This window comes from Saccopteryx leptura, chromosome 4, assembly GCF_036850995.1.
Source record: "Saccopteryx leptura isolate mSacLep1 chromosome 4, mSacLep1_pri_phased_curated, whole genome shotgun sequence".
NCBI lineage: Eukaryota > Metazoa > Chordata > Mammalia > Chiroptera > Emballonuridae > Saccopteryx > Saccopteryx leptura.
Window position 1 is genome coordinate 55,648,646 of NC_089506.1, and position 25,314 is coordinate 55,673,959.

General features: G+C 38.7%; 1 protein-coding gene across 1 annotated transcript in view; it reads right to left on the reverse strand.

Moving 5' to 3' along the window:
• GPC6 (glypican 6) overlaps window positions 1-25,314 on the reverse strand; it is a 1,355,246-nt gene that overhangs the window by 992,904 nt on the left and 337,028 nt on the right. The window contains exon 2 of the mRNA XM_066380690.1: window positions 4,285-4,443. Coding sequence (XP_066236787.1) covers window positions 4,285-4,443 — 159 coding nt within the window. The remainder of the gene's footprint in view (window positions 1-4,284; window positions 4,444-25,314) is intronic.

The window sequence follows — 25,314 nt, forward strand, 5'->3', positions numbered from 1 at the left end:
ATAAAATCTCAGCACATTTAGGGACTACAAAGCACTCAAAATACAATGGGTAGTGTTGGCTAAGTGCAGGGAATTGGCAGCCCTCAGCCTGGAAGGGAATACTGACTCTATCACTGACTCCCTGTGTGAGTGCGCAGTGCTGTTTGTCCCTGGTAAATAGGTAAACATGCGTAAAGCATGAGGTAGAAGCCAGGTGTTGTTTATTATAATTACTACTATCAGAGCATTTGGTTGTTTTCCATTTTCTTAGGGTACTAACAAATTGGCCACTGAAATGCATGATAAACATTGGGATTTAGACACAAATGCCAATTTGACAGGTCAGATAGTCACAAAACACAGAAATGCTAGGAAAATGAGTGGGTGCACAAAGATGTCCCTCCTTTTTCCTGTATTTATATATGATTTGTTTATTTGTTTTGTGTACTTCCGGCTCTCTGAGTACTTGGCAAAAGTGAAAAAAGATTAAAAAGTACAGGAGTAATGCTATAATAATCTTCCAGCTATACACAGCTTGGTATTCATCCCTACTGGGGTGTGATAGAACATCTGGGCTTGGCTATCAAGCAAATTGAAAGCATCTCTGTATCATTCTGAGGGAAACCATTATTTTATATACATTCATGATAACATTTCAATTCTATATTTTAAAAGAAAAAAAGCTACTGAGTGACAAATTTCTCTGAAGAAAATTTCTGCAATTGAAATTATATACCTTTTCATATCATTGTCTTCACATAAAGTTTTTCTCAGTTTATTACCTCTCAGATAGATATGTTAGGCTAATGTGTGTATGGAGCAATGTTTAGTCATTAGGAAAATAGAGAAGAATCCATATTAATTCAGGTTTAATTTACAAACACCCAATGAACAGTCACAATTTTATGAAGTTTTATCTATTAAATATTATCAAAAACATTAATAGAAACTGAGAAAGAATGTGATAATAAATAGAATGCTTTGTTAGATTAAATGTTATGATATTTCAAATTTTAAATTTTACTTCTGGAGAGATCTAAAATGGCAACAAAGTAGGTGGAAGATACACTCACCTACTCCCAGGACCAAATTGGAATTACAACTAAATTCTAGAACAGTCATCCTGAATAACCAACTGAAGACTAGCTGAATCGAAGTCTTATAACCAAACATTTATAGAGGAAGCCACAGGACTGGTGAGAAGAGTGGAAACATCAAAAAAGCTAGCCCCACTCCTATGGGCAGTGGCTGAGGTTCCAGAAGGATATCTCAGCTACAGGAATTTCCCTAAAAAGTGTGGGGTCTAACCCCCATCTGGGCTTCCCGGTCCAGAGCACCAGAGCCAGGAAGAGGTGCCCACATAACACATGGCAGTGCAACAGGCTTTCTGTCCATTAGAGAGAGGAATTCGCAAGAGACAGAGGTGCCCTATTAAAGGGCAAATGCACAAAATTCATTCATAGCCATTTACCCCGAGTTCTGGCGGAATGGGGGTGGAGTGCTAAAGAGCTGCAGGGGGAAGAATAAGATTTGTGGCTCTGCAGAGAGAGTTCAAGGGACAGCCACCAGGATCCTAGTGCTGAGTCACTTCTGTCACAAAATGAAAAGTTAATGGAATCAAAACTTTCCCAGAATAATAAGGAGAGCAACAACTGTAGACTAATTAACAGCGACTGAATCTGGTCTCTCAATATAGTTTGGACTGAAACACATATATCAGATGTACTCTAAAATGTTGTTGTACTTAATGAAAATAGGAAGAAAAGTGGTCACCTTTTCATATAATATAGTCATCATTCATTATATATATGTATGGCCAATAAAGACATATAAAATCAAGGTGACAAATCAAGATTTCTAGGAAAATGGGACCAGAGGCAGAAATACAAAATGGACAATTTGGATCAAGAGACCTCAGTAATAACGCAAAGTGACTCCCATAAGCAAAATGGCATCTATGACTATCTTCTTATCCCTAGAAGGTGATTCTGCAAAGACACCTTTAAGGAAAATAAAATTCAAAGCCATTCAGAGCACCATTGGCTTCATCTGGGAACATAGAGTGAGAGGGAAGGGATCATTCCACAACGAATCCTAATCTTAAATAGGTCTGTGCTTATTCAAACTGATACTCATCAATAAATGCCATGGGGAAGTTTAAAAAAAGAAGCCAAAGGAAAATATGGAAAGCTATCCACATGAATGCACCACTGTTCCTGAAAGATGACTCAGCAATATTGCCTTTTCAGGATAAGAAGGTAAGTCATACAATTGCACAATGGACCTTCATGAAATTGCCAAAATTATAATGGTGACTTTTTAATTTACATGCTTGTATACTTATTTTTTTCAAACTGAGCTTTTCAGAAGCTGAGTTCACCAGGATCAAATTCAGATCTTTTTTTAAAAAAAATCTACCTGAAAGCCTCCTTGAAAAAAACCTTAATTTTTCTTCCAGACCAGCCTATTGCAACTGCAATGCAATGCACTGTTACTAAAGAATTCATCACCCTCTGTGTCAGATCTAATCTTAGCAAAGTCAATGTCCTGTCAAACCGATTGACATAATACCACTAAGTATATTAGCATAATTTAAAACACACCTGTAAAAAGAGAGGGAGAAAGGGAGGAAGTAAGGAGGGAGGGAGACTTCTTTACTAAGATAAATGAGATGTGGGATTAAAAACTGTAAATTCAAAGATATTAATAGTCATTGTTATGAGAATACAAAAAGGATCTGGCTCAGTCTTTACTCACTTAAAAAGAAATCAACTCCCCATAAAGCTACCTTACATCTAATATTTTTTATTAAAAGGAATGTGTATTATGTATTGTGAATACTGCCCTGGAATTATTTGAACCTAATTTTAAAAGTACAGTTTTATGAAAGCTCTAGAGTTGTTTTCCAAAGGCAGGTAGAGTCAGTAGCAGCAGATCCCTCTCACCTGTTTTCTGTAACAAAAGATACAATGTCTCAATTCACCACCATGTGAATTGATACATTCTAGTTTCTCAAACCCAGGGCCCCAGCAGGGGCTCCTTAATGTCACTGGATTTGTAAACTGTCAATCAAGGGTAACTCCCAAATTCTTCCCTAGGTGCATTCAAGGGAACAACATTCATAGTATCACTTCAGAACGAAGAATTCTTTTCATATACAGCCTCATAATAAATGCGAACACATAGAAACCACGTGAAGATGCTGAAAAATACTTGCAGGAAATGTAAGTCCCATTCACTTACACGGAAAATTTCACATCATCATGAGTACTAAAAACACCACCAGGTGGACCTGACACTTAGAACTTGGAGGACTGATTTGAAAGAAATTGGTGTTGATGTTATACTCATTTAAAGCAGCACTGAAGCAGAACATTTTACCTACTACAGAGGAAAACAAAAATGAAAAAGAAAACCTTGTGCAAGCCTTTCCCTACACTGGTTCTGCTGTGCACCGACTGGAGAGGGGGAAAGAAATGAATGGCAGTTCTGTTGCTTTACGGCAACCTAATATGACCAAGGCGCACAAGGAAGGCTCACCACAGTTTACAAGGCTGGTTCACAATGAGTCATACATAGTAAGTTACATGCAGTTCTTAGAGGACTAAAGACTACACACCACTTAAGAACATTAACTTTATCCTTATTAATTCAGTTTATATAAAATCAGATTTTTTAAAATATTTTTCTGAGGCTCTCATGAGAAAATTCCAAGCTGAAAACCTAGTAATAATTGCTTTCACACTTTGCACTTTCTAATACAAAAGGTTTGTTTAACAAATAAGAGTATAGAAATGTAGCCAACTGTGTATAATCGGGAAATTAACAGAAGGTTTAAACCTTATGCAGAAAGCATTGTAGCTGTAATGTAAAACGTGGCTACCTTATTGAAAGGGTGAACTCTAAAATAAAGGAGACCATGTTATTGCCACTTAAAACCTGCCTGTCTTCTCAAAGTGTTGTTACATTTCCAGTAATTTTAAATGACATTAAATTATTTTTAAAATATCCCCAGTGAAGACAAGCTGTAGTATGACAAAACCTGAATTAGAATGACTCTAATAATGAGAAATTAAGATTAAATCTTTCAGAATAAGTTTCACAGGCAAACCACAAAATGTAAAACAGCTCTTTAACTCAAGTTTTTTCCAAGATATTACTAACAAAATTGTCAAGAACGCTATGCTTTTTTTTAAAGTAATAAATATTTAAGAGGAAAAGAAAAGCTCCAGCTTTTTTTTTTTTAAATGTTTTTCATAGCAAAGAACTCCTAAAACAAAGTCAAGTGGAAACCGTTTCCCCTACCGTCAAATTTCTTGTGCCTGGACACGAAAGTGGTGCGCACAAAATGACTTGTCTCCTCCACGAGGTTTTCAAACTCCAGTTTGCTTTGCTGGCTCAACTTGTCTTCCATTTCTGTGGTGCAGCATGTATATTCTTGAGGACAGATTCTTAAGTGTTCCCCTGCAATGAAAAGATAAATGTCAGTATGAAATGATTAGGACTTCAGAGAATTCACTTCTAACATTTCCCTCAAATCCTGGGTGTGTTCCGCCAATCCCTCCCCCATCCCCAAAAACTTGATCTTTGCTTCAATGTACTTAACATTTCAAACACTCTGGACTTTCATTGAACCTGATGCCTATAATTTATATATGGAAATCCTAATCTCAAAGTTAAGAGCGGGAGCCTTTGATAGGTGGTTAGGACATAAATGGCATTAGTGATAGAAGAGACCTCAAAGAACTAATTATTGTAATTTATCCCCTCATCTGGCAAAAAGATGGCATTAGAGAACCAAGAAGCAGGCCCTCGTGGGACACTACTCTGCCAGTGTCATGATCTTGACTTTCCAGCCTCCAGAACTGTGAGAAATAAGTATGTTGTTTATAGGTCACCCAGTCTATGGCATTTCTGTTATAGCTACCCAAACAGAGTAAGACAGCTGATATTTAGTTCCTGTCCCCATCATGTAAATAAAGATATATGAGACCTCAGAAGACCACACCAAGCTTTTATTTGAAATGTACCAAGCAACAGCAGGTGACGTGTAATACAGCAGCTTTGGAAACCTCAACTAAGGCAAAAGATAGTCCTATCACCGTAGTCTTAGACACCAAGGGCAAGAAAAGATGGAAATCATTCCTTTGCTCTCTCTTTGCCTGTCCATCTGTCACAACGCATCAACTTTTCTCTGTGTAAAAGTGAGTGTGTTTTTATGGCAGGTCCCACGTGCCACACATTCCCTCAGCTGACACTTCTTGTCAGAGAGAAAATGTTTGCCTACAAGGAGGAAAGCAACTGATGAGTTTAATTCATGCTTATGTTATAGAGAAATATAAAGTAAAATGGTCTCATACTCAATTCAGCAGATTAATTTCTGGATATACCAGGTCACTTGTTTTGACAATATTGCTTTCTTCAGTACCATTTGCAAGTACGAGCCAAACCTTGGCTTCATGAAATTAAAATGGTCTGAAATGAAAAGGTCAGCTTCTAATTGATGCATTTCCTTTAGTGTCAAAAATGTTTAGCAGAGCCTGTGGAAAAAGAAGAAAAATCCACCCAACATCTTGCTAAGTAAAACCAGCAAAGTGCCCCTGAGATCAGAGTCACTGTAGGTCATTTGAAAACCACATGTATTTGATACAGTGATTAAATACATTAACAATGTTGAGCAATACTTATGTAATATATGTCCTGTGAACCTGTGTAATGTGTAGGGTGTTAAATGATTCCTCAGGTAGTTGGATGCTTTAGCGCCTACTTAAAATGGCCCTAGAATTAAAAAAAAATGATCACAGTGTATATTAAAGTTAGATCTTGCATAACTCTTGGAGGAGAAGGAGACCATAAATATCATATGTATATTTTTAAAAATAAAATGCAAATATATAGTAAATGAAAATATATTGTACATGAGAGTGTTAAATATCAAACTCAAGATAACAGTTCCCTCCTAGGTGGATTAAAGTGAAATACTCAAATACTTTTAATATAATCTTTTATTTCTTAAGTTGCTTGATGAATATGTGATGATTATTATATTATTAACTTGACTTTTTCTGTACATTTAAAATATTTTGTAATAAAAACTGGGTATATGCCATTAAAAATATATATATAGCCTCACTACAGTTGTGCTAGAGAGGAGACCAAAAGATAGATATTAAAAAAAGAAAAACAAACTTCCCTTGACCTTAGGAAGCCAGACAGGCTGTCACTGCTAGGTCATACTTGTCTATTCCATCTAAACAATCACAGAAATCCAACCTCACACAAGATTAGTCTAAGGCCATGAAAAAACGCAACAAAACAAAGCCATTTCACAACTGTATCTAAGCACCGACAAAAGAAAAAAAAAAGGTCACTATGCCATACAAACAACGCCAAATATTTCCTGTCTTAGACAAAATAAATGTCTGGTACTTCTTTACCATTTATACATTGATCTTCACACTGGTCTCTCTCCTAGTCGATCCAATTTATTGAGATAGTTTATTATAGAATTACTTCTGCTTTCTGACAGCATCCAATGTAATTTGAAACCCTGTGTCTTAGAACCCTCCCCCCAACCCCTAAACCCTGTAATAGACTCATTTGAAGTAGTTCCTATTGAGAAGGCCCATGGTTCCATACGGTGCGTTCTTGTTTACTGCAGTGAGTCACAACTCAGATGGTTCAACTACAGATGTATTCCTGATAGATTCTGATTTGAAGTTACTGATTTACCAAAATGGGGATGAATAGAACAACATAAATTTTGAAAATTTTTTTCCAGGTGATTCTGATACTTACATGCCATTAAGAAGCATGGTTCTAAAGTTTAAGAAATAAGGAAGGCTTTATCAAAAATGTTGGTTAACAAATCACCAATTTTCTTTTTATAAAATATCAGTCTAACCAATATGGACAAAAGTGCATCCAGAATGAATGAATATTTAGTACCAACAGCAATGCAGAGTGTTCCTTTTCCTGTCTGGCTTATAAACTGCTTCTGTAAATCCCCATTCTAGTTCTTACCTCTGCCTGCTCCATTTCCTATTCTGTTTATGCAAAAATAAAATATCCATTTCCCAAGTTTTACTACATCAGCGGTGCATTATTCTTCGGAATCATTACATTGAATTTACAACAAAATACATGGGGCTTTGGGGGAAAAAAACTGACCAAAAAAAAAAAAAAATCAAGATTTTATGACATGAGGGAATCAGTTATATTTGGGATATCTGTGGAAAAAACCTGATGGAGCTATGTTAATAAAATTAAATTGGACTGGAGGCATAATCTCTAATCAGGAAAGAAAATCAGTATTTTATGCTATGATAATGAAAATAGAGGATTCCAAGATGATGATGGAGAAGGCTGATGTTCCAACTAACACCTTCCAAGACCAAACTGGATTACAACTTAATTTAAGAATAATCAACCTGAAAAACCAACTTTGGACTAAACAAAGAGAAGTCTATAATCAAGAATCACAGAAGAAGCCACACTGAGATTGGTAGGAAGGGCAGAGACGTGGAAAGGGCTGCCCAGCTTCCAGGAGTGAGCAGCGGCTGAGGGTCTGGAGGGACTCTCACTGTGGGGAGGGTCACCCTGAGAGGGCAGGGTCCTGAGCTCCAAGCCTGCATCCAAGCCCAGAGCCCCAGAGTCTAAACTAGGCACCTACTTAGCATTTGGAGATAAAAACAGCCAAGATTTCTGTCTGCACGAAAGACACAGATCTCTAAGAAATGTAGCCTCCATCTTAAAGGAGTGCAAAAAATCTCATTCACAGCAACTTACAGGGGGCTCCAGCAGAGGGAGGGAGGGCTGAGAGAATTAGAGTTGCATGAGGAGAGTGAGAAGTTGGTGACAGGGGAGAAAACCTGTGGGGGATGGACACTGGAACCTCTGTGCTAGTCATTCTCCAATACTATAGTCCCCTTGATGCGACATCAGCCTGGGGCAAAGCAACTGCACCGCCCTTGGGAATTTCTCCTGCCCTACCCTATAAAGACTGGGGTGTTCTGAGAAGCCAGGAAGCATCCAGCACATCAATGACTCGGTTTCATGGTATTAAGGCTGGAGCTTTCCCTATATGCTCTTGAGTCTATGACTGGTGATTCCACAGCACAGGAGAATAAGTAGAAACTGTCTGGTCTGCAGGCAGAGCACATCTCTGGGTCTCAGAAGCCACACCCACCAGACTCAGGGTGGCCTTACCCTACAGAGGTCTGTGAAAAAAGTCTGGACAGACTGACACTTTGGCCTAAGGACCTAGCCATATCCACTACCCTTTCTAATCCCTGAAAGACCCAAGGCTCTACCAGACGATTTATTTCAGTGGTCAAGCCCAACAAGCAACCAGAAGACAGAAGCTGGAAGAGGCAGCTTTCAGGGAACGTAGGCCTTTTATGGACCTTCCCCCAGGCCCTATATGGGTAAAAGCCAGTCTAAGGGTTCTACTTGGTATTTCCATGTGCACCTGGGCCCAGAAAATGTAGCCAAAAAATCTGGGTTGCTTGTGCTCCAAGTAGGTTGCAAAGGGCCAGTCATAGGTAGTGTTCCCCAAAGGTCAGTGCCTAGTTCCCTACAGGGAGGCCCATGGTTGGTACATCCAGTGGCCAGCTACAGAGAGCATTGGATCAGTATCTAACAACCCTTGCTGGCGGTGTCCTAAGGAAAAGCTCATCACACCTGGCCCAGCTGAGGCGAGTTCCACTCTCTGTAATCAGCAACCACACAACAGCTCATGTGCAATGGACAGAGTGGAGCTTAACAGTCAACCAGCTTAGATGTTGGACATCCTGACCTGCCGGGCTAGATTTCACATTGAGAAGGGAAAGAGGTTTGGAACATGGACATTTAAAGTGTGGGTCCATCTGAGCCTATTGCTGGGTCTGATCTAGGGGCTTAGCCACTTTCTGAGTGGGGGGCCAGTCAGCCACTGGAGAGGACTCTTTCAGATTCCCTCCCTAAGACCAGGATCTCACCAACTGAAAAAACTTCTGCAGAGGGGACTGACAACCCCACTCGATCTGAACCTGCTACTCACCTAGTTGGGAAGAAATAAAATTTGAGTACTAGTAGTGGCTGAAGGATTGGGCTCCAGAGTAGGGGCTACTTTCCCTGTAATTATATCCTAACCAAGAGACCCCTGCAGTAGGGGGTCCCACTAACATTGTATTCCTAACCTAAGCTGCCCAAACCCACCAAACTTGCAACCTGTAGAAGGGTTGGTTGAGACAGGCCAGTCTGAGCCCACACTAGAATCTTACTACAGAAGACCCTGAGGGATGACTAGGCAGCTGTAAGAGGAGGTGGAGAAACAAAAAGTGGAGGCAAATATCACAGAACTTGGGGCTTTTACACAGATGCTGTCATCTCTAAGCAGGAGGAAGCTGATCCTTATACACAGGATTGCCCCTCCCAGACTACTGAGGCAGAGACAATGCAGATAAAAACAGTGAACAGAGCTGTAGCTACAGACAGGTAGCCCACAGCAGTTTACAAAAAACAACTGATGCTAACCCAAGAAGATCTAGAACCAACGCAACTGGTAGTAGGTGGCAAAGAGTACAAACTCTAGACTCAGCTAGCTTCATAAGGAGCATGCACAAAGGAGGAATCAAGCAGGCACCAGACACTGAGGAGAATAAATACACCCAACAGGACAGACACTGCACAGCATCTAATACACATGATCAAGGTTGACCCTTAGAGCCAGCCAGCCTGAAGGGATAACTGCACCAAAGACAGGACCCACTGTATTCAAGACTCACATACAATAGGAGGGTAAATACTATTCCTAGAGCAAGAAACTCATACCACTGAGCCCATCTACCTCATAAAGACATCACAAAATATTTCAAAGTCAGACAGTACTATCTAAAACACCGATAAAATGGGCACACAAAGAAATAAGACCCAAATGAATCAACAAAAGAAATACCCAGGAAAAGAACTAAATGAAATGGAAGTAACCAAACTACTAGACACAGAGTTTAGAATAATGATTTTTAAGATGCTCAAGGGTTGAAGAGTAATAATGGTTTGTCACAATGAGAACTTAAACAAAAAGATAGTAAGTAACAAAAACAACATTGAAATCATAAAAAAGAACGAGTCAGAAATGGCAAGTACAATATCAATAATGAAGACTGCACTAGAAGAAATCAACAGCAGACTGAATAAAGCAGAGAACTAAATCAGCAATTTAAAGGACAAGATAAACTTAAGCACATAAGCAGAGCAACAAAGAGAAAAGAGGCTCAAAATGACAGAGAAATGTCTAAGAGACCTCTGCCAAAACATGAAGAGAGACATCATTTTCTTAAGGGTTTCTGAAGGAGAAGTGTTTGAACAAGGGATTGAGAACCTGTTTGAAGAAATCATAGCTGCAAATTTCCCTAAATTAATGAAGGAAAAAGTCACATAAGTACAAGTAGCACAGAGAGTCCCATTAAAGATGAAATAGGTTTACAACAAGAAATATCATAATTAAATGCCAAAATAAGAGACAAAGAAAGAACACTAAAGGCTGCAAGAGAAAAGCAGTATATTACCTACAGAAGAGCTCCCATATGGATGACATCTGACTTCTCAACAGAAATACCTCAGACCAGAAGAGGTTGACAAAAAATATTCAACATGATGAAAAAAAACAAACAAACCTACAACCAAGACTACTTTATCCAGCAAAGCTATCCTTCAAAATTGAAAGAGAAATAAAAAGCTTTCCAGATAAAAATTAACAACAACAACAAAAAAAAAAATCAAAGAATTCAATACAACCAAACCAGTACTGCAAGAAATGTTAAAAAGCCTGCTAAAAAAAGAGCAAAGTAAAAATAATCTAGAGAAAGAAGACAGTAGATTTAAATAATAAAATGAAAACAAACAGATACAAATCAATAATAACCTTAAATGTAAATGCATTAAATGTTCTAATCAAAAGACATACAGTTGCTGCATGAATAAGAAAATAGGACCCATATATATGCTGTCAACAAGAAACCCACCTCAGAATAAAAAATACCCACAGACTGAAAGTGAAGGAATGAGAGAGAAAAAGTATCTCATGTAAATTAAAATGAAAAAAAAAAAAAGTTGGGGTAGTAATAGTTATATTTGAAAAAATAGCCTTTAAAACAAAGGCTATAGTAAGGGACAAAGAAGGACATTACATAATGATAAAAGGAGCAATCCAAAAGGAGGATATAACCATAGTAAATATTTATGTGCCTAATATAGGAGCACCTAAATAAATAAAGCAGATTTTAATGGACATAAAGGGTAAGATCAATAGCAATACTATTATAATAAGGGTTTACATACCCCACTAATATCAGTGGAGAGATCCTCCAGACAGAAAATTAAAAAACAAATAGTGGCCTTAAATGACATAGTAGATCATCTGGATTTAATTGACATCTTCAGAACCTTCACCCTAAAGCAGCAAAATATACATTCTTTCCAAGTGCTCATGGTACATTTTCTAGGATAGGCCACATGTTAGGACACAAAACAAGTTCCAATAAATTTAAGAAGACTAAAATTATATCAAGCATCTTCTCTGATCAAAATATCATGAAACTAGAAATCAACTTCAATAGAAAAACTGAAAAATATTCAAACCCTTGGAGAATACATAGTATGTTATTAAATACTAAATGGGTTAACAATGAGATCAAGGAAAAAATAAAAAAATTTCCTTGAAACAAATGAAAATGAACATACAACAACCCAAGTCTATGGGATACAGCAAAAGCAGTTTTGAGAGGGAAGTTCATAGCATTACAGCATACCTTATGAAGAGAAAGCTCAAATAAACAACCTAACCCTGTACCTAAAAGAACTAGAAAAAGAACAAAATATGAAGCCCTGAGGAAGTAGAAGGAAGGAAATAATAAACATCAGAGTTGAAATAAATGACATAGAGGCGAAAAGAAACACAAAAGATCACTGAAACCAAGAGCTGCTTCTGTGAAAAAGCAAACAAGATTGTAAAAACGTTTACCAAACTCATTAAGAAAAAAAAAGAGAGCCTGACCAGGCAGTGGTGGAGTGGATAGAGCATTGGACTGTGATGCAGAAGACCCAGGTTTGAGACACCAAGGTCGCCAGCTGGAGCACAGGCTCATCTGGTTTGAGCAAAGCTCACCAGCTTAGACCCAAGGTGGCTGGCTCAAGCAAGGGGTTAGTCGGTCTGCTGAAGGCCCACAGTCAAGGCACATATGAGAAAGCAATCAATGAACTAAGGTGTTGCACCGAAAAACTGATAATTGATACTTCTCATCTCTCTCTGTTTCTGTTTGTATGTCCCTATCTATCCCCATCTCTGACTCTCTCTCTGTCTCTGTAAAAAAAAAAAAAAGAGAGAGAGAGAGGATTCAAATAAATAAAATTAGAAATGAGACTGAAGAAGTAACAACTGACACCACAGAAATACAAAGGATTGTAAGAAAATACTATGAATATTTATATACCAAAAATTTGGACAACCTATGCAAAATGGATATATTCTCAAAAGATACATTCATCCAAAACTCAATCAGGAAGAATCAGAAAACCTAAACAAAGCAATTACACCAAATGAAATTGAAATAGTTATCAAAAAACTCCCAGCAAACAAAAGTTCTGGACCGAATGGCTTCAACGGTGAATTTTACCAAACATTGAAAGAAGAACTGACACCTATTCTCCTCAAGCTATTCCAAAACATTCAATAGGAAGGAAGACTTCCATGCTCATTTTGAAACAAGCATTATCCTCATTCCAAAACCAGGTGATAACTAGAAAGAAAATAAAACACCACAAGCCACTATCACTGGTGAACATAGATGCTAAAAATCTCAACGAAACATTAGCAAATCAGATCCAGCAAACCATTAAAAAGACCCTGCATCATGATCAAATGGGATTTATTGTAAGGAGGCAAGGCTGGTACAATAATTGAAAATCAATAAATGTGACTCATCACATAAACAAAATAAAGGATAAAAATTGCATGATCATATCAATAGAGGCAGAAAAAGCATGGATAAAATTCAGCACCCATTTATGATCAAAACTCTCAGCAAAGTGGAAATACAGGGAATATACCTCAACATAATAAAGGCCATATGTGATAAACCTACAGCCAACATCATATTAAATGGGCAAAAACTAAAAGAAATTTCCATAAGATCAGGAACAAGACAGAAATGCCCCTTTCACCACTCTTATTCAATATAGATCTGCAAATATTAAAAACAACAATCAGACAAGAAGGAGAAATATAGGAATCCAAATTGGAAAAGAAGTAAAACTGTCATTATTTGCTGATAACATGAACTGTACATCGAAAATCTGTCAAAAAACCATTAGGTCTGATAAATGAATCTGGCTAGGTATCAGGATATAAAATTAATATTCAGAAATTAGTGGCATTTTTAAACTCCAACAATAAACTGTTAGAAAGAAAAATAAGGTAACAATCCTCTTCACCATTACAATAACAAAACATAAAGTTCCTAGAAATACATTTGACCAAGGAGGTAAAAGACTTCTACTCAGATATTTATAAGACATTAAAAGAAATTAAGGAAGATACAAATAAATGGAAACATATACCATGTTCATGGATAGGATGAATAATCAACATTAAAATATCTATGCTACCCTAAGTAATGTATAGATTCAATGCAGTTCCTATTAAAATACAAATGGCATACCTCATAGATATAGAACAAATATTCCAAAAACTTATATGGAACCAGAGAAGAACCAAAATAGTCTCAGAAATATTGAAAATGAATAATAAAGTGGGAGGGATGACACTTCCTGATATCAAGTTATAATACAAGGCCATTGTACTCAAAACAGCTTGGTACTGGCATAAGAACAGGCATACTGATCATTTAAACAAAACAGAGAACCCATAAATAAACCTACAACTTTACGATCAATTGATATTTGACAAAGGAGGTAAGAGTATAAAATGGAGTAAAGACAGTCTCTTCAACAAAGGAAATTGGGAAAATTGGACAGGTACACGCAAAAAAATAAAACTGGACCACCAACTTATATCATCCACAAAAGTAAACTCAAAATAGATAAAAGACTTAAATATAAGTTTTGAAACGATAAACATCTTGGAAGAAAACAAAGGCAGTAAATCTCTGATATCTCTAGTAGCAATATTTTTGCCTATATATCTCCACAGGCAAGTGAAATAAAGGACAAAATAAGCAAATGTAACTATATCAAACTGAAAATCTTTTGTGCAACAAAAGACACCATTAATAAAAGAAAAAGACAATTCACACAATAGGAGAACATATTTGTCAATACGTCTGATAAGTTAATAACCAAAAGTTATAAAGAACTTCTAAAATCAATACAAGGAAGGTAAAAAATCCAATTTAAAAAATGGGCAAAGGAACTGAATAGACAGTACTCCAAAGAGGACATATAGATGGCCAACACACATTTGAAAAGATGTTCAAGGTCACTAATTATCAGAGAAATGCAAATCAAAACCACAATAAGATAACACCTCACACCTGTTAGAATGGTGCTCATTAACAAATCAACACACAAGTGCCGGCAAGGGTGTGGAATAAAGGGAACCCTCCTGCACTGCTGGTGGAAGGCAGACTTGTGCAGCCTGTGTGGAAACAGTATGGTGTTTCCTCAAAAAATTAAAAATGGAAAACAGTCTTTTACCCAGCTATCCCACTTTGAGGAATATATCCTAAGAAATACAAAACACGGGCCCTGGTCAGATGGCTCAGTGGTAGAGCGTCAGCCTGGCGTGAAGGAGTCCTGGGTTCGATTCCCGGCTAGGGCACACAGGAGAAGTGCCCATCTGCTTCTCCACCCTCCCCCTCTCCTTCCTCTCTGTCTCTCTCTTCCCCTCCCGCAGCCAAGGCTCCATTGCAGCAAAAGCTGGCCCGGGTGCTGAGGATGGCTCTGTGGCCTCTGCCTCAGGTGCTAGAGTGGCTCTGGTTGCAGCAGAGCATCGCCCCCTGGTGGGAATGTCGGTGGATCCTGGTCGGGTGCATGCGGGAGTCTGACTGCCTCCCCGTTTCCCACTTCAGAAAAAAAAAAAAAAAAAAAAAAAAAAAAAAAAAGAATTACAAAACACGGATCCAAAAGAAGATATATACCCCCATGTTTATTACAGTACTTTTTATAATAGCCAAAATGTGGAAAGAACCCAAGTGTCCATCAGTAGATAAGTGAAAAAAATATTATAATATATATACACAGTGGAATACTATGTGGCTGTCAAAAAAAGGAAATCTTACCTTTTGCGATGGTATGGATGGACCTGGAGATTAGGTGAAATAAGCCAGGCCAGGAAAGTAAAATATCATACAATCTCACTTATACAAACAAGGTGAACTGAGGAACAGATTAGAGGCAGAGATGGGGCCATGGGGAGCAGAGGGAGAGCTGTCAGAGGGAAGGGCGATAAGAGAACAGGGTCAGAGAAGACAAAGGGATTAGTGATATTATAGATACATAACACACAGATACAGGACAAAAATCCCAGAAGGAAGGGGTGTGGGAGTTAGGTGAAGAGGGGACATGGGTGTATAATGAGGGGCACATGGTTGGGGGTGAGGGTATTATATTGAGTGGGACACTTGAATCCATGTTAACACAAGAAATTTTAAAAATTAATTTAAAAAATAAGTAAAAATCAAAGGGTACTTCTTAATGAGACAGCTATAAACCAAAATTATCCATGTGTATGTGTGTGTGTGCACGTGAGTGCCTGTAGGGAGAAAGTGGGGTTCATGGAGGTATATATAAGAGCCTACCTTACTTACTAATTCAAACCAGTTCTAGTCTTGTTATAGAACTGAAAGTGTCCTCAACAATTCAATTCCTTTCTCCACCTTAATACGGACCCCTCTCAGAGAGAAAACTAGAGAGATGAACAAAGATAGATAAGATTAGGAATAAAAAGTTAAGGGATAGGGAGAGCACCTGAATGTTGAAGAATCCTGCTGTAGAAAGAGTAAATCTTTCATTCAAACTTCATCCAATATTTCCAAGCACACAGGATCAGAACATATGAAATGTGTGGCTGATTTAAGCCTGAACCTAAATTTCTTTCTAACATATTACTAGATAATAAGATTGTGGAAGTATTGAGCTATACTGAAATGTAGTTCCTTTTCTCTCTTAACATGAGGCCCTGAATACTTACCATAACAAACTGATAACTCTGAATGGCCCAAAAGGACTTTAGACAATTAAACATTTGTTCTGCTTGGATTACTATTTATTTATGTATTTTGTTTTTGGCTCTAGGACAGGAGTTATAAACCATGACCTCTGAGTCAAATATGGCCTACCACTAGTATATATTTCCAAGATCTGTGAGCAAATGGTTGGCAAAAATAAATTTTAAAAATCAGAATAATGATATTTTGTGTTATGTGAAAGTTTTATAAAATTCAAATTTAATTCCCCATAAATATGTTTTTGCCTGACCTGTGGTGGCACAGTAGATAACATGTCGACCTGAAATGCTGAGGTTGCTGGTTCAAAGCCCTGCACTTCTCTGGTCAAGGCACATATGAGAGTAGATGCTTCCTATTCCTCCCCCCTTTCTTTCTCCCTCTCTCTCTCTATTTCCAGCTCTCTCTCTCTCTCTCATACTCTCTCCTCTCTAAAATGAATAAATAATAAAAAATAATAAGTTAAAAATTATAAATAAATAAATAAATAAAGCTTTATTGGAATAAAATTCCCAACCATTTATTTGTGCATTGTCAAAGGCTGTTTTAGTGTTAGAACAGCAGAGCAGATATAACAGAAACCATTAGGGCCTGCAATAGCTGAACTTCTTACATTCTGAAATTATATATGCCAGCTACCCTGATACATTAGCTCTAACCCTTACTATTCCAATGCCTCCATATATCAAGAATATATAACTTTTCTTTTTTTTTTTTTTTTTTTTTTTTTCATTTTTCTGAAGCTGGAAACCAGGAGAGACAGTCAGACAGACTCCCTCATGCGCCCGACCGGGATCCACCCGGCACGCCCATCATGGGGCAACGCTCTGCCCACCAGGGGGCAATGCTCTGCCCATCCTGGGCGTCGCCATGTTGCGACCAGAGCCACTCTAGCGCCTGAGGCAGAGGCCACAGAGCCATTCCCAGCGCCCGGGCTATCTTTGCTCCAATGGAGCCTTGGCTGCGGGAGGGGAAGAGAGAGACAGAGAGGAAAGCGCGGCAGAGGGGTGGAGAAGCAAATGGGCGCTTCTCCTGTGTGCCCTGGCCGGGAATCGAACCCGGGTCCTCCGCACGCTAGGCCGACGCTCTACCGCTGAGCCAACCGGCCAGGGCAAGAATATATAACTTTTCTAAGCTTAAATACTTCCTGAGAGGGAAAATGGCAACAGAGTAGGCAGACATTACAACTCCTACCTCCCAGAACCAAAGTGGATTACAACTTAACTTAGGAACAATCATCTTAAAAAACCAATTTTGACTAAACTAAGAGGAACCTATAACCAAGCATCACCAAAGAAAGCACACTGAGCTGGCGGGAAGGGTGGGGATGTGGAAAGGGAAGCACCACTCCAAGGAGTGAGAGGTGGCCCGGAGGGTCTCTCACGGTGGGGTTGGATGCCTGGAGAGTTCTGGGTCCTCAGCCCCAGGAGCAGAAACCCAGCCTGGAGCCCCAGAAACTAGAGGAGGCCAACGGACAGTATTTAGGAGAAGGAAGAGCCGGGTTAATGTTTGCAAGAGGAACACAAAACTGTCTGACCCAGGCTCCATCTTAAAGGGACCCTGCAGAAAACGTCCTTCACAGCCACTTACCCAGATCTCCGGGAGCGGGGAGAACCCAGACAACTGGAGTAGCGAGAAGAGAGTGTAGTCTCAGGGACGCAGGGAGAGACTGTGGGGGACAGCCACCCTGACCCCTTTACCTGGTCATTCCACATAATTAAAGTGACTATTTTTCCTAGGAGAACCAAGCCAGCAAAGGGAAGCAATTACCCTGCTCATCAGAGGTTCACCTACTCCAATAGGTGCAAAAATACACTTAGAAGCAAGGGGTACATCAGGGACACAGGTTTTAAGTGCTGAGGTCTGGGCTACACCCCCCCCAAGCTGCTGAGTACCCCCTGAAGGAAGGGAGTGCCCAGCTGCCATGGAGACCATGGCATTTGGCCCATGCAGCAGCAGAGGGTGGAGCCCAGCAGCCTGGGCAGCAGTGGCAAGGGGCGGAGCCTAGAGAGGTGTCCCGTGTACTCATGAGGGGGATGGAGTACAGACATGCAGCCTGTGTGCCTGCGGTGGGCAGAGCCTGGCAAAGCGAGAACTCTCCCGCACCAGCGGGGCAACCCGAGCTGTGGCCCACAAGTTTGTGCACATGGCAGTGCCTGAGTGCCTGAGGAGACAGCAGTAGCGGGAGGCCAGCGGAAAGAAAAGACCACACTTGGGAATGGAGAGACAACATACACTGACCAAGAGTAGATAAAAGCCAGCCTAGGGGTGCAGCTAATATTTACAATGACATCAGGGCCCAGCACAGGCAGACACAAATACTGGATTACCTGTAACTCCAAGAAGGTTACTAAGGGCCAGTCATAAGGAGTGACCTCCACTTGTCTGTGCCAGGTTCCAGCCAGGTTGGTCCAGGGCTGGTACATCAAGTGGCCAGATACAGAGAGCATCAGTTTAGGAACTAACAACTTAGTTAGAGTGGTATATTAAGGAAAGGCTCCTCATACCTGACCCAGCAAAGGCATAGAAACCACTGACACAAATAGGAAAAAGAGCAGTAGAAGCAGACAAGTAGCCCACAGCAGATTACAAACAACAGCTTAGGCCAACTAAGAAGATCTAGAAACAACACAACTGAAAGGTGGAGGCAGAAAACACCCACCCTATATGCAGCTAGCTACAAAAACAACACATCCAAAGGAGCAGCCTATACAGAGACAAAATGGGAAGATGGAGAAATGCAATTCAAATGAATCAACAAGAGAAAAACCCAGAAAAAGAACTGAATGCGATGGAAATAACAAAAATACAGGATGCAGAGTTTAGAATAATGATTGTTAGGAAGCGCAAGGATTTTAGAGCAACAATAGATAGACATAATGAGCACCTACACAAAGAGATAGCAAGCATCAAAAAGCACATTGAAATCATAAAAAAGAATCAGACAGAAATGAGAAACACAACATCAGAAATGAAGACTACACTAGAAGGAATTAAAAGGCTGGATGAAGCAGAGGATAGAATCAGTAGATTTAAAGAGTAAAATGGCAGTAAACAACTACATATCAATAATAACCTTAAATATAAATGGATTAAATGCCCCAATCAAAACACATAAAGTGGCCCTGGCCGGTTGGCTCAGCGGTAGAGTGTCAGCCTGGCGTGCGGGGGACCCAGGATTGATTCCGGCCAGGGCATATAGGAGAAGTGCCCATTTGCTTCTCCACCCCCCCCTCCTTCTTCTCTGTCTCTCTCTTCCCCTCTCGCAGCCAAGGCCCCATTGGAGCAAAGATGGCCCGGGCGCTGGGGATGGCTCCTTGGCCTCTGCCCCAGGCGCTAGAGTGGCTCTGGTCACGGCAGAGCGACGCCCCAGAGGGGCAGAGCATTGCCCCCTGGTGGGCAGAGCGTCGCCCCTGGTGGGCGTGCCGGGTGGATCCCAGTCGGGTGCGTGCGGGAGTCTGTCTGACTGTCTCTCCCCGTTTCCAGCTTCAGAAAAATACAAAAAAAAAAAAGAAAAAAGAAAAAAAAAAACACATAAAGTAGCTGTGTGAATAAGAAAACAGGACCCGTACATATGGTGTCTGAAGAGACCCACCTCAAAACAAAAGATACACATACTAAATGTAAAGAAATGAAAAAAAAATATTTCATGCAAATGGAAATGAAAAAACATGCTGGGGTAGCAATACTTATATAAAAGAGAATAGACTTTAAAATAAAGGCTATAGTAAGGGATAAAGAGGTTCACTACATAATGATAAAGGGAACCAATCCAACAGGAAGATATAACCATTATAAATATCTATGCTCCTAATATAGCAGCAACTAAATACATAGAGCAGATTGTGATGGACATAAAGAGCTAGATCAACAGAAATAATATATTAGTAGGAGATTTCAATACCTCATTAACATCACTGGATAGATCCTTAAAAAAGAAAATTAACAAAGAAACAGCAGCCTTAAAGGACACACTCGATCAACTGGATTTAACAAATATCTTCAGAACCTTTCACCCTAAAGCAGCAGAATATATATTCTTTTCAAGTGCTCATGGTATATTCTCTAGGATAGACAACATGTTAGGGCAGAAAGTGAGTCTCAATAAATTTAAAAAGATTGAGATAATATCAGGCATCTTCTCTGATAACAATGGCCTGAAACTAAAAATTAAATACAATAGAAAAACTGAAAAACAATTAAACACTTAGAAACTAAATAGTATGTTATTAAATAACGAATGGGTTAAGAATTAGATCAAGGAAGAAATAAAAAATTTCCTTGAAACAAATTAAAATGAACATACAACAACTCAGGTAGTTCATAACATTACCAGCATACCTTAAGAAGCAAGAAAAAGCTCAAATAAACAACTTAACCCTGTATCTAAAAGATCTAGAAAAAGAACAGCAAGTAAAACCTAGAGGAAGTAGAGGGAAGGAAATAATAAAGATCAGAGCAGAAATAAATGACATAGAGGCTAAAAAAAAATACAGAGGATCAATGAAACCAAGACCTGGTTCTTGAAAAGGTAAACAAGATTGATGAACCTTTAACCAGACTCACCAAGAAAAAAAGAGGGAGGATTTAAATAAATACAATTAGAAATGAGAGTGGAGATGTAACAACTGAAACAGCAGAAATACAAGGATTTGTAAGAAAATATTATGAAGAACTGCACACCCCAAAATTAGACAACCTAGGGGAAATGGGCAAATTCCTTAAAACATATAATATTTCAAAAATCAATCTGGAAGAATCAGAAAACTTAAACAGATTGATTACAAGTGAGATAGAAATCATTATCAAAAAACTCCCAACAAACAAAAGCCCTGGGCCAGATGGCTTCACAGGAGAATTCTACCATATATGCAAAGAAGAACTAACTTCTATCCCTCTATTTCAAAAAATTCAAGAGAGATGACTCCCAAGCTCTTTATGAGGTGAGCATAATTCTTATTCCAAGACCAGGCAAAGACAACACGAGAAAGAAAATTATAGGCCAATATCCCTGATAAATTTAGATGCTAAAATTCTCAACAAATCATTAGCAAACAGCACCCAGCAATACATGAAAAAAATCATACATCATGATCAAGTGAGATTTATTCTGGGGAGGCAAGGCTGGTACAATTTTCCCAAATCAATCAATGTGATTCATCACATAAACAAAAGGAGAAACACCACATGATAATATCAATAGATGCAGAAAAAGCATTTGATAAAATCTGCACCCATTTATGATCAAAACTCGCAGCAAAGGGGGGAATACAGGAACCATTCTTCAACATGATTAAGGCCATATATGACAGATCCACAGCCAATATCATATTCAATGGGCAAAAGTTTAAAGCAATCCCCTTCAGATCAGGAAAAAGGCAGTGGTGCCCCCTTTGACCACTCTTATTCAATATAGTTCTAGAAGTCCTAGCCACAGCAATCAGACAAGAAAAAGAAATAAAAGGCATCCAAATTGGAAAAGAAGAAGTAAAACTATCATTATTTGCTGATGATATGATACTGTACATAGAAAACCCTAAATCTGCAGTCAAAAACTACTTGACCTGATAAATTAATTCAGCAAAGTGGCTGTATATAAAATCAGTATTCAGAAATCAGAGGCATTTTTATACATCAACAATGAACTGTCTGAAAGAGAACTTAAGAAAACAATCCCCTTTACTATTGCAACAAAAAAACAAAAGTTCCTAGTAGTATATTTAACCTAGGAGGTTAAAGACTTGTGTTTGAAAAAATATAAAACCTTGATAAAATAAATCAAGGAAGATACAAACAAGTGAAGCATATACCATGTTTATTGAGAGGAAGAATAAACATCATTAAAATGTCTATATTACCCAAAGCAATTTATAAATTCAATGCAATTCCTATTACCAAGGACATACTTCAAAGATATAGAACAAATATTCCAAAAATTTATATGGAACCAAAAAAGAACACGAATAGCCTCAGCAATCTTGAAAAAGAAGAATAAAGTGGGTGGTATCACACTTCCTGATATCAAGTTATATTATAAGGCCACTATACTCAAACAGCTTGGTACTGGCATAAGAACAGGCATACAGATCAATGGAACAGAACAGAGAACCCAGAAATAAACCCACACCTTTATGGACAATTGATATTTGAAAAAGGATGTAAGAGTATACAATTGAGTAAAGACAGTTTCTTTAACAAATTGTGTTGGAAAAATTGGACAGGTACATGCAAGAAAATGAAGCTAGATCTCCAACTTACACCATTCAAAAATTAAACCCAAAATGGATAAAAGACTTAAATGTAAGTCTTGAAACCATAAACATCTTGGAAGAAAACATTGGCAGTAAACTCTCCGATATATCTTGTAGCCAAATTTTTGCTGATTTATTGTCATGGGCAAGTGAAATAAAGGACAGGATGAACAAATGGAACTATATCAAACTAAAAATCTTTTGCACAGCTAAAGACAATATGAACAAAATAAATAGACAAACCACACAATGGGAGAACATATTTGACAATATCTCTGATAAGGGGTTAATAACCAAAATGTATAAAGAACTTGTAAAATTCAACACCAGGAATATAAATAATCCAATCATAAAATGGGCAAAAGAAATAGATACTTCTCCAAAGAGGACATACAGATGGCCAATAGGCAGATAAAAAAAATATTCAACATCATTAATCATTAGAGAAATGCAAATTAAAACCACAATGAGATACCACCTCACACCTGTGAGAATGGTGCTCATTAACAAAACAATATATTATAAGTGCTGGTGAGGATGTGGAGAAAGGGGAACCCTCCTGCACTGTTGGTGGAAATGTAGACTGGTGCAGTCACTGTGGAAAACAGTATGGAGATTCCTCATAAAATTAAAAATGGAACTGCCTTTTGACCCAGCTATCCCACTTTTAGGAATATATCCTAGGAGTACCAAATCACTGATTCAAAATAAGAAATGCACCCCCAAGTTTATTGCAGTATTCTTTACAATAGCCAAGATCTTGAAACAGCCCAAGTGTCCATCAGTGGATGAGTGGATTAAAAAGCAGTACTACATATATACTATGAAATACTATGGGGCCATGAAAAAGAAGACAATCTTACCTTTTGCAGCAACATGGATGGACCTGGAAACTATTATGCTAAGTGAAATAAGCCAGGCAGAGAAAAAAAATATATCATATGACCCCACTCACTTGAGAAATCCAATGAACAATGTGAACTGAGGAATGGAATAGATGCAAAGGTGGAATCAAAGGGACCAGAGGGAAAGTGGACAGAGTAAAAGGGGATAAGAAGATGGGGTCAGAGAAGGGAAAGAGATTGGTGAACTTATAAATACATAACACAGTGTTATGAGAGCAGGAAAGCAAATCCTGGAGGCAAGGGGGTACTTGAGGGGAACACAGGGGTGGGAGGATGTATCTGATGGGATAATTGAATCTATGTAATTACAATAAATTAAAATCAATAAAAATAGAAAAGAGAGAAAAAAAAAACTACTTCCTAACATTTATGAGTATTTGTGGTAATAATGGTATTCTTCCAAAGTTGTAACTTTTTTTTTTTTTCTGGCAGAGACAGAGAGAGTCAGAGAGAGGGACAGATAGACAGAAAGGGAGAGAGGTGAGAAACATCAATTTTTCGTTGCGGTTCCTTAGTTGTTCATTGATTGATTTCTCATATGTGCCTTGACTGGGAGGCTACAGCAGACCGAGTGACCCCTTACTCGAGTCAGCAACCTTGGGCTTAAACTGGTGAGCCTTGCTCAAACCAGACAAGCCCATGCTCAAGCTGGTGACCTCGGGGTCTCGAACCTGGGTCCTCCGCATCCCAGTCCAATGTTCTATCCACTGTGCCACACCCTGTTCAGGCAAAAGTTGTAACTTTTGAAGAAGAAAGTGTTGTTCAAGAGTTTCCCACTGACACTCCTTTCTCAAATTCCTTTAGGTTCCTTATATGTTATCTATTATATAACCAGATACAACATTAACTCAATTAGAGTGCCCTTAGACACCTCCAAGGTAACTAATAATAAAGATAATAAATAGATCATTCAGAAGATTAGAATAAGAGACCATAAATGTACATGTGAGATTAATACTGTAATGATTGTACCTTTACTCCTCATGCATTTTTTGATAACATTCTATGTGCAAACCACGATGACAGGTTCATGTCTGCCAAGATCAAACAGACAAGATCATGCAGTAGCTTAAGCAGACACATGCTTTCTTAGGGTACTTGAAGTTCATGGCAGTGAATACCTGAGTTGCTGCATGTTTACATAAAGCACTTCACTATCTCTAAAATAAACATGAGGAACTGCAGATGTGGAAGAAAGGAACACCACCAGGAACTTAGAGAATTAGCAAAAATTGACAGACACACATTCAGACAATAAATTGTCATTATATTTTCCAAGAAATGGGACTCTTCCTCCCAATATATACCCCTTCAACTATATGTCACTCTTTACATCCGTCTCCAAATGCCTGCCAGATGTTCATATTCATTCCAAGATGCAGCGGTGACAGCAGAAATGTGATTTTGCCACATCATACTCTCTCTATGGATGGCCCTTGGTCTGAAAGCTGCCAGGAATAGACTTTGTGAGTGACATGGTGGGAAAGAGCAGGAGACAGGAGGGCCTCATTAACCACAGAAGCCAACCTCAGAGGGTCTGCTACAGCAGGCTCTCTGCCCTGGGAGGTGACATGTGAGGACTTCAGAATACACATTCCAAACAAACAGGAAGCAATAGAAAGTGCACTTACTGAGTCACACTTCCTAGACTACAGCCAGCCAAACTCTTGGCTTTTATAGAGCTTAGAAATGTAGAGGAAACTATTACCCTTGTACTTCCTAGAAGGTAGGCAGAAACTCAGAAAGTGAAAAGAAGACAGCAAAATCTCACAAAAAAAGAGCACTTTAATTTCTGAACTTCTGAATTTTATTTGATTAGAGTGCAATATTTGTTTTAGACATAGCTTTCTTCAGAATGTAGGGTTCTTGACAAAGTTCTCTCATCCTTGAACACTTAAGTTCCCCACTGTCAATTAGCTGTGTCTGGTACCAAGCTGGAATCTCATATTTTTATAC